This window comes from Tenrec ecaudatus, chromosome 9 (assembly GCF_050624435.1).
Source record: "Tenrec ecaudatus isolate mTenEca1 chromosome 9, mTenEca1.hap1, whole genome shotgun sequence".
NCBI lineage: Eukaryota > Metazoa > Chordata > Mammalia > Afrosoricida > Tenrecidae > Tenrec > Tenrec ecaudatus.
This window is the reverse complement of record NC_134538.1, coordinates 149,077,500-149,092,664: the sequence shown is the minus strand read 5'-3', so window position 1 is coordinate 149,092,664 and position 15,165 is coordinate 149,077,500. Positions and strand designations below refer to the sequence as shown.

Here is a 15,165-nt window from a genome sequence, read left to right as displayed (position 1 = left end):
ACAGTGAGCCATACTCAGTCTGCAGTTCTGGTTTACTTGAAGGCTGAGGAGACGTGTATGTCTTTGTCAAAACATTCCTCGAGGGCTTTAGCAGCTCTGCGGGGTGACCGGAGTCCCTGCAGCCCCTGCGGCATAGGAGAGGGCCAGGAGAGGCTGGCCTGCTCCCCTGGGCCATGAAAACAAACCCTCTCTGGGGTGAGGTGCTGGGATACGGTGACCAGATGTTAACATTGGTAAAGCGGGATGCCATTGACCGGGTTGGGGTGGGGTGAGGTTCTTGATTTAAAATTTGGTGTATATGGAGCAACAAAAATTTTTATAGAACACAAAAATAGTATTGTAATAATATTTTTTTAAATTTTAACATAAGTATAATTTACAAATATAATACATTAAAAATTACACTTTTTTATTCTTTGGCATATTTCTCATTTGAGTGAATTTTTTTTAGTAGATTGCTGTCGTTTAAAAGGTTGTGTAATTTTTCACAAGAATTTGTTGCTATATTTCACATGTAAAATGGCCTTCAAAGTCTCAACACTTAATTGTGATTTTTCCGATGTCTACACTTTATTTTCCGTAGAAAAAACATGTTCAGTCGCAGCATTAGTTCCTGGTAAGGACAGCGTATATTCCACAATATTTAGTGCATTATTGTATGGAACATGTTTTGTTTCAAAATGATGAAATATTTCTAACCATTTGTTTTTATTGTGATTTTTGCTGATGCCCAAGATTTAACCTTTCCCTTTTTAATATATATTTTTATTAATGATACCTCATTGAAAAGATCTTTTTCGGAAATATTACTATATGGTAAATTTTGAGTAACATGATCAAATGATTTTTGCACATCATTCCAATTAAGTTCTTATTTTAATGTAACCTAGTGAAAATGTCCAATATCATTGTAATGTACCATCCGCTCTTCTAAATAATCTACGCGGTTACTATAGAACTTTTTAACGTGATTCATGATATCTGCACGATTTATTGCACCTTGATCTTCTAGCTGGCTTATACTATTACGGATAGTTAACAGAAGAAAATTATTTTCTAACTACTCTTGGCACTGAAATTTTAAATTATTAACTTTATTTGCTACTTAAATTACCAAAATTTTGTCACCTTCAATAAGTTTTATAGCATTTTGAAAAAGAGCTGCTTGATTGTGTACAAAGTCCAGCCAAATTTTTGAATATTCTTTTTCAAAAAACTCTTCTAAAATTCAAGGACATTTATCCTGTGATAGAAAGTAGGATTTCAAAGGAGCATATATTTTCAAAATTCTTTCGACCGCTGGCAAAAGAGCTAACCCCAGCGCGTTTTACTGTATCCAAGTATGTTCTGATATTCAACTTTCGCAGTTTCACAAAAAATTTTAAGCATTCCAATGTGCAGTGTCTATATAGAAATAGGAATATATTTTAATAACAATATGTTCCACATCTATGGGCAACAAATCAGCAGCTGTTTGAATGGCGTTATGTATTATGTGTATTTCCTCCCCTGTCTCCTGCCATTCCCTAGCTTGTGCATTCTTTCCAAAAATCGAGACTTTCAAAAAATATTGTCCCGCCAAAAGCGGGGCGTCTGGTCACCTTAGGCTGGGATGAAATGCCCTCCAGGTGGCTGATGACACATGGGCCGTCCACTGGGCCGGGTACCCCCTGGGCGCTAGGAAGGCTCCTTGGAAGAGAGAAAGGGGAGTGTAAGTCAGTCGTTGCGCCTGCATCAGAGGCTGGCTTTCCGAGGAGAATGGGCCGCTACAGGAATGACTTGTGTATGTGGAGAAAACAAGATTTGCAAGGCTTCCGAGGTCTGAAGTGACACGTGAGAACTGCAGAAGTAGTCCAAACCCTCTGTGAAGACACTGCTTGAGGCCTTGTTCGCCACTTCCCAAGGCACCTAGTTCCTGCCCCGAACCCACTGGGTGATTAACTTAGCCAAAGAAAGCTGTCCCCTGTGCAAGGACCCCAGCCTAGGAGTGACTGTGGGTGAAGTAGACAGGAATGATCTCATGTAAAAAGTGAACAATACAGAAATAGGTTAAACATTGAATATCTTAAAGACTAAAAACCCCATGAGCACGTGAAACCAAATGACTTCATTGTCTGTCTACCCCAGGAAGTGCAGATTAAGACAATGAGACAACACGTGATGGGTCAGATGGGTAGGCTAACCACGGCTGGCAAAGATACGGCACTGTCCATAATCTAGCCATATGTGTTGATAAGGATTTTATTTTCTTTGAACATTTCCTAAGGAATTGTTCAGAGATGTGCACTGAGATTAAGGAGCCAAAATATCTAAATTTGTTATTTATCATATTTAAAACTTGGGAACAACCTAGCTGACCCAGTTGATAATTAAATTATACTACATTTTAGTGGATAAAATGTTTTGCAATCACTCATCGTGTTTTAGCACCATCTTTGATAAAATAGATAGGAAGATGCAGAGAGCTGGCTGAGTAGGCTTACACGCTTGTGACACTATCTTTTCACGGACATTGAAGCCCTTGGTGTAGCCTGGCCTTGTTTTCTTCCCACACACATTTCAGCAGGAAGGCCAAATGCTGACTACAGTTAGCGGTGAGTTTTAGGTTAATGGGGATTAAAACATGCTTTTATGAAATCTTCCAAATATTGTAGAATAAATCCATCTGTAGTATAAGAATATGTTATTGTTAAAGATCTGGCAAATGCTTGTCTTTTGAAAGCCACCTTTGGTCTGAGTCCACACTCCCCCTCCTTGGGCCCTAGAAGGCATCAAGCCATCTTTGCCTAGAGTTTCCACCTTCTGTAGGGGCCTGCTGACACAGTTCCTTCAGCCGCCTGCCTCGTTTCCCCTTGGGGTGTTGTGTACCTGTGTCTGTCTGTCTGCACCTGCATGAGGGTGTACATACCAGTTTCTTCCCTTTGTCCTTTTGTGTAGAACTGCTATTAAAGCTTTATCCCCCAACTGTTAATTATGCTAAATACACACGTAACAAAACAGCTGACATTCTGACACCCCTCAAGTGTGCCGTTCACTGACCTGAATTGTGTCCAGCATGTTGACGAACTATAGTCCTTACCGGATCCCACATGACACCATGTCCGTCAGCACTCCTTGTCTTCTGCCATCTCTAACGGTCCTTCTCTGGGGCAGTTCTCACCCACTTCCGTTTGCTGTAAGACTCCATCTTTCCTTCTCTCTCCATTTTACTCCATTTGTCTCTTCATAAGAAAAGAAAGGGGGCTGTTCACATCTTGTTGTAATACACTCGACCAACTTAAACAAGGAAAACCAAGACATAAACCATGATCCCCAGGACTTGCAGCATGAGGATCTTGCGTAGATGTACAGCAGTCTCCCTCCAGTCGTACCTATCTTACTTCAAACTAGTGTTCAAGATGCAGGCAGCTCCCAGGTCACAAAAGCCTGACTACATACAACTTGCCTGCACTCTTCTGTACATTTGTCTTCTCTGTGGTGCGTTCCTGATTAACCCCGGGCCTGGATTCAGCTGGACCATGGCAAATTGTGTGCACGACTCTAACCCCCGGGTTATGAATGTCTGTGGACCAACTTGTACGTACTTTGTTTAATGTTTGTTTCCGTGCCACTTAGTGTTGTGAGAGTTTGCCCTCTCTTTGAACCGGTTGCATCATCCTCTACCCTCAACAAGTTCTTTATCACAGTCATCTTGCTTTGATGCACTTGCAGCCTTGAAAGCACAGAGGCACTAAGTCCACTGCCATGGAGTCAGTCTTGACTCCCAGTGAGCCTGTGGGGCAGAGTAGAATTGCTCTGTAGGGTTTACAGACTGAAAACCTCTAAAAGAACAGGAAGCCTTATCTCTCTCCTTCGGAGCAGCTGGTGGGTTTGAACCACCAGCTGTATGGTGAGCAGCCCAACACTAAACCACAGCGCCACCAGGAATCCCTTACTGTGTTAAATCCAAACCCCAAAGTCGGCTAAATAAGAACCATATGTACCTCATCCAACTGACCTACAAATGCGACTTGATGCCACACTCAGAACTGATCTCATTTGTAACCCTGGGAAATGAGTTATAGAAAACACTGTTACAATGTCCAGCTAATATGTCTAGAAGCTGACGTTTGAAAGGCCACTTGTCCATACGTGGAGTGGGCTTTCTGTACTCCTGGTGTGCGTACACACACCACCACCACCCACCATCAGTGAACCAGGAGGGTCCTCTACTAGGCTCCAACTGTATACACAATGTCTGGTTGCAAACAAGATGCTAAGGGAACTTGATTTACTGGATGCTGATAGAATGACCAGGAAAGCAAACAACAAAGCTCAATTCTGCGGAAGACTGTGCCAGTAGCATGCAGTGAGCGCTAGCAAACCGATTTGCGGAAGCAGACAGAATCTCACGCGTGATAACTGAAGCATTATATTGAGCTGTACCAATAGCCTTTAAAATTGGGTCAGATTCACTTAAATAGGTTGACTACAGTTTATTCTGATCCACAGGAAACTAGCTCATCTGTCAGCCCTCTCTAAATCTCTAGTAGGATCTCAAAGTGAAGGAACTCTGATAATCAGTGTGGGGTAAATACATATGTCATGGGAGTGATTTAAATGGCATTGCTCCATGCTTTACTTGTGAGAACAGCAGGCTCAGCAGTATGCATTTTTTATTCCATTGTGGCTAGAAATTACTTTCTATCACTCCTGAGTAGTATTTTGTTCTGACCAAACTATGGAGCTTTAGAATACTTAACCATTTGCTGCTTTCCTAGAGGAAATGCTCTTCAACTGCTGACTCAGGAGCTTGTCTCAGAAACTTAAACTAGAGGTGAGCCAGGAGGCTTGTCATTCAGGAAAGGTTTTGGATTAGTTACACAACAAAAGCCTACTTGGACGCCTCCACAAGGGGGCTGCGAAGGTTTGTCCAGCAAATGAAAATTGAAAGAAAAGTAATGGTTGTACAAACTCTTTAGAGTCCCCTTTCTGGACTGGGCTCTTCGAGGAAGCCAAGGTCTGTTGTGGTCACCTGGGTGTAACTGACAGCACAGGCCTGCCTGAGAAGCTGTCATGGTTGAAGGGTGGTAGCTTTTGGTTCCTTTCACTTTGAAGGTAGTGCGCCCATTCATTATAACCTATTACTTCCCTGATAAATAAATAGTAGACCTCGTAATTATGGGGGGGGGGGGCCTAGGGAAGAGACCTTGAGTTTGAGTTTAGTTTCTGTCTCAGATAGTTATGTAATGGCTAATGTGTAATGATCTATGTCTTGTATTCCAGAAAGAAAGGGTTTTGTTTTGGGTTTTTTTTCTTTGTATGTGTAAGCCATCGCTTGCAGCTTTGATTTCACTGGTGATCTGAACCTTTTCTGAATCAATTTTTCAAAAATTCTGCCAGCCTCTCACACGGTGGCTACATCCTTTGTCTTTTCTTCTAACACAGATGTGTGGGCCACCTGTTGTGTGGCATGCATGATTCTACTTGCTAGGGATCCAGAAGGGAGCAACGGGTCCCCTAGCACGCACATCTTCATGGGGAGAAGATACAGCAGGGTTTTTCATGTTGTATAGCTGTCTGCAGGGACTGATATGCTAGAATTGACAGAATTGCTACTTTAGACCTTCAGGGAAGGGCTTCTTTGGAAAAAGTGACAGCAGCCGACAGTTAGCCAGTGGGCACTAACCATGAGCAGCAGCCAGCCCAGATCCCCTAGCATCAAGGGAAGGGGTTCCAGGGAGCAGTGGCCACATAGGCCGCAGGCAGAAAGGAAGGCCACCTCTCAAAGGGGAGAATCAACCAGGCAGCTGACTGTCAGTGAGGTATGAGCAGTGGGCGTATCTGAGTGGTGGCCACCTCCCCAGGTCATGGAGGATTTCATTGACCAGTTTGAAGGATTTGCTTTTATTGCAAATCTAGTTGACACAAATAATTGAAAGGTTTCTAGCCTGGGAGTCTTACTTCTCTTAACGGACACTACTGTGGGGGGACAGGGAGAGACAGGAGAACAGGTTCTACGTTGTTGTTGGTTGATCAGGGTGCCAAGCTTGAGGTAAGCCACTGTCCACGGCTTTTCCCTGCCCCTCTTGAGGGAAACTACCCATGGGAGTAGCACCCAAAGGAAGCTAGCGTTAGGAGGTTCTAAAGCTGGTTTGTAGCTCATGGCAGGGAGTGGTCTAGGGAAGAGGGAGGGACAGCTGGTGAGCCTGCAGGTAAGGAGCGTGACGGAGGGAGCACAGCCTCTGAGGAAGGTGGAGGCCCAGTGCTGGAACCGAGAGCACAACCAGCTGAGCCAGCCGTGGAGGCAAACGCAGGAGAATGAAGGGTGGCTGCTGGAGAGATTTGTAGAAATGGTCGCAGGAAGCAGGCTCGTGGCCTCTGCACGCTGGTCGAAGGCAAGACGTGGTGAGCCACACCTCCAACACTTTGGTCTGTGGTCCTTTACCTAAGGCCCTCTGACTTGCCAGCCCAGTGGAAGTAAGCTCCATGAAGGTAGTCCCAGCTCTGTTTGCTAATAGCCCCTGGCCGAATTCCCCCATGTCCTCAATATTCAAAACGACCAGTTTCATAAGACATGCAGTGAATGTAGAATGAACGAAGAGATAAATGCCTCCTTAGGACCCTCCAGTCCCAAGGGTAGAGGATGTGAACAAGCAGGTCCTGCCAGCGTGTGCGCTTGGTGAGCAGCCATCGTAGAAGGAAGGAATTTGCCTGGGATGGCCAGACATTGATGCTACTGCTATTGATGATGAGGCTTACATGGCAGTAGAACTTGCCGGAGAGAATTATTCATGGGGCCAGGTGCTCTTTGGCAAGTGGGGCTTTTGGAGGTAAAGTTGTTTCTAGTGCTGACCTGGGGAGAATGGAGTGGAGTGGAACCAGGGGAGAAGGTGTGAGGACAATTTCACAGAACCGATGGGGAAGAGAGCGCCTAGAGACCAGGACCCTAAATCCTGTGAGAGAAGCCACTAGTCTGGGGTCACATTGGTCCTACTAGTAGCAAAACCTTTTGTTAGCTGTCTGTAGTATTCCCAGGCCACTTCCCAGGACAGTCCTGCCTTTGCTTGCGTCCGCTTCTACCAGCTTTAGCTGTTTCCTCCTTGAATCTGATTTATGCCAGTTTCAATTTTGCCTTTGGCAGCTCAGTATTTATATCGCGTTTCTAGTTGCTACATGAAAATTCCTCCTTACTGTTTCAGTTTGTTCCTACCTTTAACTATGGTGGGTGACCTTGAGCTTTTGGGCCGCTTATTAATTCTGACATGTTTTTGGCATTAAATCCTTTTCTTCCCCTTTAGGATTTGGTATCACAATGAAAACATGAATTCCCCACAACCTACCTCCAGTAAACTGAAGTTGTTTGAAAAACAAGAAAGAGTAATGTCTTTGTTCCCTTTGAAGAACTTGCTCACACACTTTCAGGTTTGCTCATTTGGTGAAAGCCACATTACTAGAAGGAACGCTGGGGACGCCGTGGGCCCTGCTCCCCCTCCTCTTAAAGATGGGGCTGAGCCAGGGCCCGCTGTGCACCAATGGGAGGGTGTGCCCATGGCTGCTGGTCTAGTGTTTGCCTTCGCTCTCCAAATGCAGTCACCGCCGTCGTTTTTCATCATCAACACTGGAGCAGCTGTTTTTCTGGTGTGGCAGGGTTCGAGGAAACGAACCTCATAACAAAGGATCTCATAACTGCACTTTGCTTTGGTGCTCTGGATCATTCCAAAGAGATGGAGAGAATTAATTGGCTGTGTAGGGCAACTGTTTTCGTTGTTGAGGTGAAATTAAGCTAATGCTGACACTATCTGCATTTGTATTAACTCTTTGGCAATCCTATGTTGTGCGGATTCCCAGGATTAACATGACTATCAACAGGGACACGGAAAGGCCGAGCCTCTCAGTAACTAAGTTGGCTTGCCTGGAACCTGTTCTTTTTAGCCCCTGCTTTGTTTAGTAAGAGTTCTTGAGGCCTGACCTTGGCTCTGGTGTTTTCAGTCAAATGGGACCTTCCCTCCGTGATCTGTTGTGTTCTTCTCTACTCTGACCATGAAAAGAGGCATTGGCTGATTCATGGGTTGCATGAGTGACCAGGAGCCAGAGAAGATAGATTATGGAGACAGAGGCGCTACATTCCTCCCCATACTTAAAAAGAACAAAAAACAAAGAATAGGGTTAAGGCCACAGGGTCCTGGTGACACACCAGGTGAGTAGAAGGGTTAGGCTATTGCAGGATGACCCATCATGACCTTTTCTTAGTTATAAATTAACTTTGCTTTTTAAAAATCATTTTATTGGGATAAAGGGGCTCTTAACAAATCTTACAACAATCCATCATTCATTTGTATTAAGCACGCTTGTATATATGTTACCATCAACATTTCCAAAATATTTTCTTTCTACTTGAGTCCTTGGTATCAGGTCCTCTTTTTTCCCCTCCCTCCTCCACCCTAGTGAATCTTTCATCAATTATATATTATTGTTATTTTGTGTCTTACATTCTGTTGTCTCCCTTCCCCCACATTTCTGTCATTCCCAGCCCCCCACCATCCCTCTACCCTCATGATATTGCTACTCCCACTACTCTTGCTGAGGGTTTTATCTGTCCCGAATTCTGTGTGTGTGTGTACTCCAGTCTAGCTGGATTTTTAAAGTAGAACTGCGTCATGGTAGGGGGTTGGTGGGTGGGTTGGGGACGCATTCAGGAACTAGAGGAATGATGGGTGTTTCATCGGTGCTATGCTGCACCCTGGTTGAATCATCCCTTCCTTGTAACCCGTCTGTTGGGAGATGTCCAATTGTCTACAGATGGGCTTTGAATCTCCACTCCAACCCCCCATTCACATTGATACAGTTGTTTGTTTTGGATCTTTTGATACTTAATCCCATCAACACCCAGCCCCTTCCTCTGCCTCCATATTATCAGAGAGGAAGCAGCAGAAGAACGGACTCCTTGTTGAGTCTAGCTCTGCTCGGCAAACACGGGATCAGTTCAGAAGCTCCATGACACTGGCTATTGACAGTGAGCTCCTTCCTGGTTGGTTCCCCACCCAAGAGGAGATGGGCCCTGGCCCAGCATTCCTGAGAAGGAAAAGCTCAGCTCTCTGAAGAGACTTCCACGGCCTGGGCCTGACTGGCTGAGGCAAGACGAAATTGGTTGGATTGTGCACTAAGGCACAAGGCTGGCCGCTCAATGGTGGTTGATGAAGTTGGCAGGATCCTCATCCTTTTTTTCAGGGGTACCCACCCAACTCTGGTCACCTCCTGCTGCCGGGGAATGGTGGCAAGCTTGAGGCACCTTCCCAATCGGGTCACCTCCTAAGACCCCTGCTCTTAAGAAATGCATGGTCTGAAGTACTGCAAGGGAAAAAGAGGTTATCTTTAATATCTTTGAACCATAAAGCCTACTTTCAAAAACAAAGATCTGTGTGATTCTGAAGAATTCCCTTTATGTGAGCACTTGTCCTGAAGATGGGCTATCAGGAACTTAAAGCATCCCTCCTACCTTTGTTTTTGTCCCTCTCAAGAATTCATAGACTCATAATCGCATCAGCCATGGGTGCCTTACCCAACTGCAGTCCCAATCCACTCACTCCCTCCCCAGGACATCCACTCCCTCCCCAGGACATCCACTCCCTCCCCAGGACATCCACTCCCTCCCCAGGACATCCACTCCCTCCCCAGGACATCCACTCCCTCCCAGGACATCCACTCACTCCCCAGGATGGCTTTGGCTATTCGTCTGTTTACCATAGGGTAGATTTAACCTGAGTTACTCGTCTCATCCGTCCTTTCTTTGAGATTATTCTGGGGTGAGATTTCTGGGTAGATGATTGGCCCACAGTTTATGTACCTCACAGCTTTTGCTCATTAATATACCACAGGGAAGAAAACAAAGATGGAAAATATTATGCATTTTTGCTTCTTTATATTCATGTGACCCCAATATCAGCAGTCACTCACAAGTGTGTAAACCATTGTACAAATCCCTTCTTGGGACTGGACACAAGAGCAGGCTGATATAAAAACCCATGATCAGCATGACTCAGCATAACACTGCTTCTTACACTCTCTGCCCACTCACCTATGAGTCAAGGCATGTGTTGAGCATTGGGCGGAACAGCCACAGCATGGCACATGCTTCCATTTCACTCACCTGTGCTTTCAGTCGAGATGTGATTTTGTGTCAGCAAGGCATGACGTGGATCCCTCCAGAGTGATAAGTCACTACCAAAAAGACGCAGGACAGAGGACTTTCAACCAGGCATTTGTTCCTGCCACCCATCTGCTTGTTCCCCACGTGCTAGACCCGTGTTCAAAAGATTAAACAAAGAAACCCTGAATTTATCCTGACAGGTCCCTGAAATACATTAGAAACTGCTGGTAGTGAGCAAAATCCTGAATTGATGGGATTAAAAATTGCCTGCTCCCCCCACCTTGCCGTGTTTCCAGAAAAGCTGTTTTCAAAGTACATTCTTTTCAAACTACCTTCAAAATAGCTCCTGGCTGAGTGGAAACAAGCGTTGGGAAAGTTCTCTGGTTGCAGACGTATTCCTCAGTGTGGTGCCAGTAGCACTGCCAAAAGGAAAGAGAGCGTGCCAGGGAAAACAGGCTTGGTCCTGAGAACGGCCCTGCTCCGGCTTCCTGGCCTGGCCCCTTGGCCAGAAGCTGCTCCGTGACCATCGCCATCCAGAATGTGAATGGCTTCACCAGAAGTGCTGGCCACCACTCCTCCAAGAGTACAAGTGGAGGAGATCGCGCAGGCCTCTTTCCATTTGTGTACTTTGGATACTTTGTTAAACATGCTCTAAAACTAACTGAAAGATTTTTTTTTTTTTTGCTTCATTTTGTTGAAATTAGTTTGACAGCACCTGTTCTTCAAAGACAAGGTTGCTACTTGGTTTCTGCCTACTTTGGAGGTCTGGCAATCCCTGAGCTACGAGCAAGATTGTTCCCAAGTGTGTTTTTAAGTCGAACTTGTAGGTCAATCAGAACTGGCCCATAGGTGGGTTTTTTTTTAGCCTGCCTTTAGGACAAGAAAGGAGCCCTGGCAATATAGTGGGAGAAGGGGCTTTTTACTGTACAGAATGACAGCCGCAGAAACTCCCAGGAACATTATTCCCGTCCTGCAGGGCCACTGCGAGTGACCCTGTTCAGTGAGTTAGGGAGAAGGATGAGGCTGTGTGCTCCTGTAAAGATTTGCATTCTCAGAAGCCCTAGAGAGCAGCTCTACTCTGCCTGTCGGGTCTCTCTCAGCCGGAATAGGCTAGACGGCAAGGAGCGAGTAAGTTAGGGCAAGAAAAGGCACGAAGCCTGTTGAACTGTTTACCCAGGCTACCGGTGCAGCCAGGAGAGGGTGGTTGGAAGAAAGAATGTGTTGAGAGAGCAAATGGACATGCCGTTAAAGGGCCAGTAGGAAGTGGACTGCCCAGAGTCAGTGGGCTGACCTGGCTCGTAGCTGCTCTGCGGTCACATCAGGGGCCCGGTGCGTGGCTCACCCTTCCAGTTTGACATCAGCTTCTCCTTGGAGCCATCCTGGTCACCCCGTTAAACATGGTGACTCTCGCCCATTCTTCCCTGTTCCTCATCTGCACTGCACTTTTTGCCCCCCTGCCAGGCCTGTGTGTCCTAAAGTCACTTGGAATTCTCTGCCAGAGATGGTGCTCACTGGGCATTAGTGTGAAGGGCCTAGCAGGGCTGGCCTCTGGGCAGCAGCAACCAAGTTTACATTCTAATTGTAGCTTCAAGCAATGTACTTCTCACAAACAGAGCCGCCCCTCAAATAAAACTGCTGAGTTTTGTACTGTGGGAAAGTTTCCTGGCCCTTGTGATACTGTGGCATGTTTATTCTCTCTGAGCTTCAGGACCAGGCGTTTTCCTTAGGAATTTATATGATTAAGAGTATTCACGATAAGAGAGCTCAGATAAAACACTGATTTGGGGACTATTCCCCTTTAAAAGATTCTGAATTCACATATGTACAATTGGGCAGACTCTTTAATAGTTGATACTGTTAATAAGTTTCTAATTCTAAGTTTTAATGTCCCCGACTCCAGCTGTACATGGTAGTAACTTTGAAAGGCCGGAAGAGTAGAGATGAAAGCAAGGGGGGAATTTTCCCAGAACTAAGAGCAGGTGACACGTATTTGTGTCTTTCTTACCCTTTTTTCTGGCTGGGACCCCACGTTCGGTGGTAGGCAGGAGTTTGGGGTGCACTTGATTGCCAACGGGTGAGCAGGAAGTACTCCCACTGGGGAATCAAGCACTAATGAATGCCATTTGTGAGTGTTTGCTTTTAGCATCTTGCTTTACATGGGTGTAAAAAACAACAAGCAAAGTATATGAGCACGCTGCCTCTTTTTCAAAAGCGCTGTTGTGTTGGAAAGGTGCCCTGGTGGCATAGTTAACCACAAGGCCGGCAGTCCGAAACCTCCAGCTGGCCCCTCCATGGAAGAAAGATGAGGCTTTCTACTCCCGGAAAGACCTCCAGTCTCAGAAACCCAGTTCTGCTCAGTCCTTTTGGGTCCCCACGAGTCAGAACTGACTCGGTGGCAGTTAGTTTTTTTGAGCTCATGTTTAAAAGCCATCTTTCCCTCTGACCCCAGTCCTGTTCTCCCCCTGATCTTGGCCTTGCACCCTCTCTAAAATAGGTGTGGAATATCTTGGTCCAGGGAGTGTTCTCTACCTATTATCACAGAGAATACATAGTATCACTTTGTTTTTACTCTGTCTAAATGGCATTGTGCTGTAAACCTCCTTCTATAACATTTTCTTATAGCATCAAGTTCATAACATATTGATCTAGTTTGTTTCCTTTGGCTAGATAGGACTGCCAATACATGGACTCCCCCCAGCCTATCTATTTGGGCTGTTCAATGAACGGACATCTTCATGGGTCTCCATGGGGACTCACTTGTTTTTCTGGAGCCATGGGGAACTTTTTATCGGGCCTTTTCTCTTAACATTAAGACAGAACATGTCCACTGGCTCAGTTTCCACTGCTCTTTCACAGCAAACCTCTGGATTCTAGACTTTGACCGTCTTTAGTTTTCTTAATGAAAAATTAATAAGAAATAATAATAGTTCAAAGGGCGTCTCAGCAGCAGAGTAACCTCAACATTACATGGATCTTCTTGATGGTAGTGGACAGAGCATGAAGCTATTTAAAAACAGATTGAAGAGCAAGAATTAGACAGGATCAGTGCTGGTCTGGAGCAGAGGTAGAGTGGAATGTACTTGGGTTTCTATATTCTTTTGCCCATTTTCTAATTGAGGGGCGTTTCTTCGCTTTTGGGGAGTCCCCTCTGTCCCAACTCATCCTGGAGAACCCTCCTCCAGAGCCACGTCCTCTGTACCTTCCCCGACTCTACTCCCCATGCTTGAGTTCCCCTGCCAGTTACACCAACCATCTGGGCTCCTTATCCCTTCGTGTCTCTTGTCCTCCTGCAGAGCTGCAGAGCCCCTTATGTGATTTTTGTACCCCGAGCAGGCAGGCACAGTGTGGGGGTGACCCGAGAAGCTTTCCAGTCAGTGACAGAGAACTGATGCTGAGGGACAGGAAGGAGCCGGATGTGGCAGAGTTGGGATGTAGTGATGGCGATGATCAGGTTATCTAGGACACAGACTAAGGAAATCTCAAAGGGAGATGGGGTGACAGATGTGGCAGGGGCAGCTGTGACTGGGAATCTGCTTTAGAGTATCACTGGTTTACTTATAGACTGACTAAACTGTAGATCGTAAGCTAGAGAAGAGTCGCTTCTTGGAATGTGAGCACCAGTGTGTGTATGTGTTGACCCTTGCTTTTCTAGGAATGCATTAAAGAAAAAGACCTTGGACAAAATTTTTTTTAATTTTAGGTTATTTTTTGATTCATTTCTTGGTGCAATTTTAGTCAAAAGTAGCTTTCTTGGAATGAGGAGACCAGAGTCAACTATTCTGGTCACTGTTCTTATGAAATCCTTTGTGGTTTGGAAGAGGTAGTCTTTTAGGGTTTCCATAGTTTCTCCATCCACGTCCCACACGACGTGTGTCGGCATGACACCAGTAACCGCCTCAGAAGGGGGAGAAATTCTCGTGCCGAACGCCCACTCGGGAGACTGGACAGTGAAGCTGGGGAGGTGGAGTCAGAGCGAGGGTCCTTGAGTTTTACCACGGTGCCACTTCTAAGTCCGTCGTACTATGAAGTCTCTCTTCCAGGAACATTTGTAGCTCAGAAGCAGACAACTTGTTCTGTTGCTATTTCGCAGAGGAAGCTTAACTGCTCCTAAAGTTTGCTCCTTTGATTTCTAGAATGCCTGGAGCTGTCAGGAGAATGTAAGCTCACCTATATCCAAAGATTTGGCTGGGAGTGGGGAGGGGGATGGTCAGTATGTGGGTGTGGTCGGTCACCTTTGTGCAATGCTGAAATTACATGTTGGAGCTGAACTGCCATTGTTCTCTGGCTACTTTTTGCTGCTAATGAACATCTCTTTTTACAGGATTCATGAATAAAATTTTCCATCCCAACATTGATGAAGCGTAAGTAACTGTTTAAAATGTTTGCATCTTAGCAGCAACGGCTCTGTGTTAGGAAAACCAAATCTTTTTTTTTTTAAACCTTTTTGGGTTTCTTTGAGGAGTAAAAGACATTTCAGAGAGTGACTCTAGTCACTCACAGGCTCTCCACGAGTCAGTCCAGACTCGCTGCTACTGAGGTTGCCCTCCGCTGCACAAGCACTCGGAGCCCCGCAGTCTGTGCCCTTGTTTCTCAGCTCCCCAGAGTACGGCAGACATGAAGGACTGCCGCCGTCATTCTGAATCCAATCGTCGTCTTTAGTGTTTAAAAATGTGACGATAGCACATCCAATTTTACTTCTGTTTCATTTGGACTTTTAACCATATTCTAAGGCTAAATACACATGCATGTGCGTACTACACACACACAAGGTATTCTGAGTCCTGTGTGAGTAGCTTGTAGACATCCATCATGTCCAGTTGCCCTCTCACACTGTAATGGCCATTTCCTAACATTGAGATTGTTCCCTTATATAGTCACAGTGCATTTGTCACATTCGAGAATGTAATGTTGGAGCAGTATAATTTAATATTAGAGCATGGTAGCATTTTCCCCCTTTTAATATACTGCCCAGCCCAGAATTGCGTATTGCATGTAATGGTGCTTTATGAAATTGATGTTTCCCTGGACGCAGAGAC

At 45.4% G+C, this 15,165-nt stretch overlaps 1 protein-coding gene across 2 annotated transcripts in view; it reads left to right on the top strand.

Annotated features, from left to right (window-relative positions):
- UBE2H (ubiquitin conjugating enzyme E2 H) overlaps positions 1-15,165 on the top strand; it is a 93,699-nt gene that overhangs the window by 59,705 nt on the left and 18,829 nt on the right. For both annotated transcript variants that reach the window (XM_075558658.1, XM_075558659.1), the window contains one exon: positions 14,451-14,490. In XM_075558658.1, the coding sequence (XP_075414773.1) occupies positions 14,451-14,490 (40 nt within the window). The remainder of the gene's footprint in view (positions 1-14,450; positions 14,491-15,165) is intronic.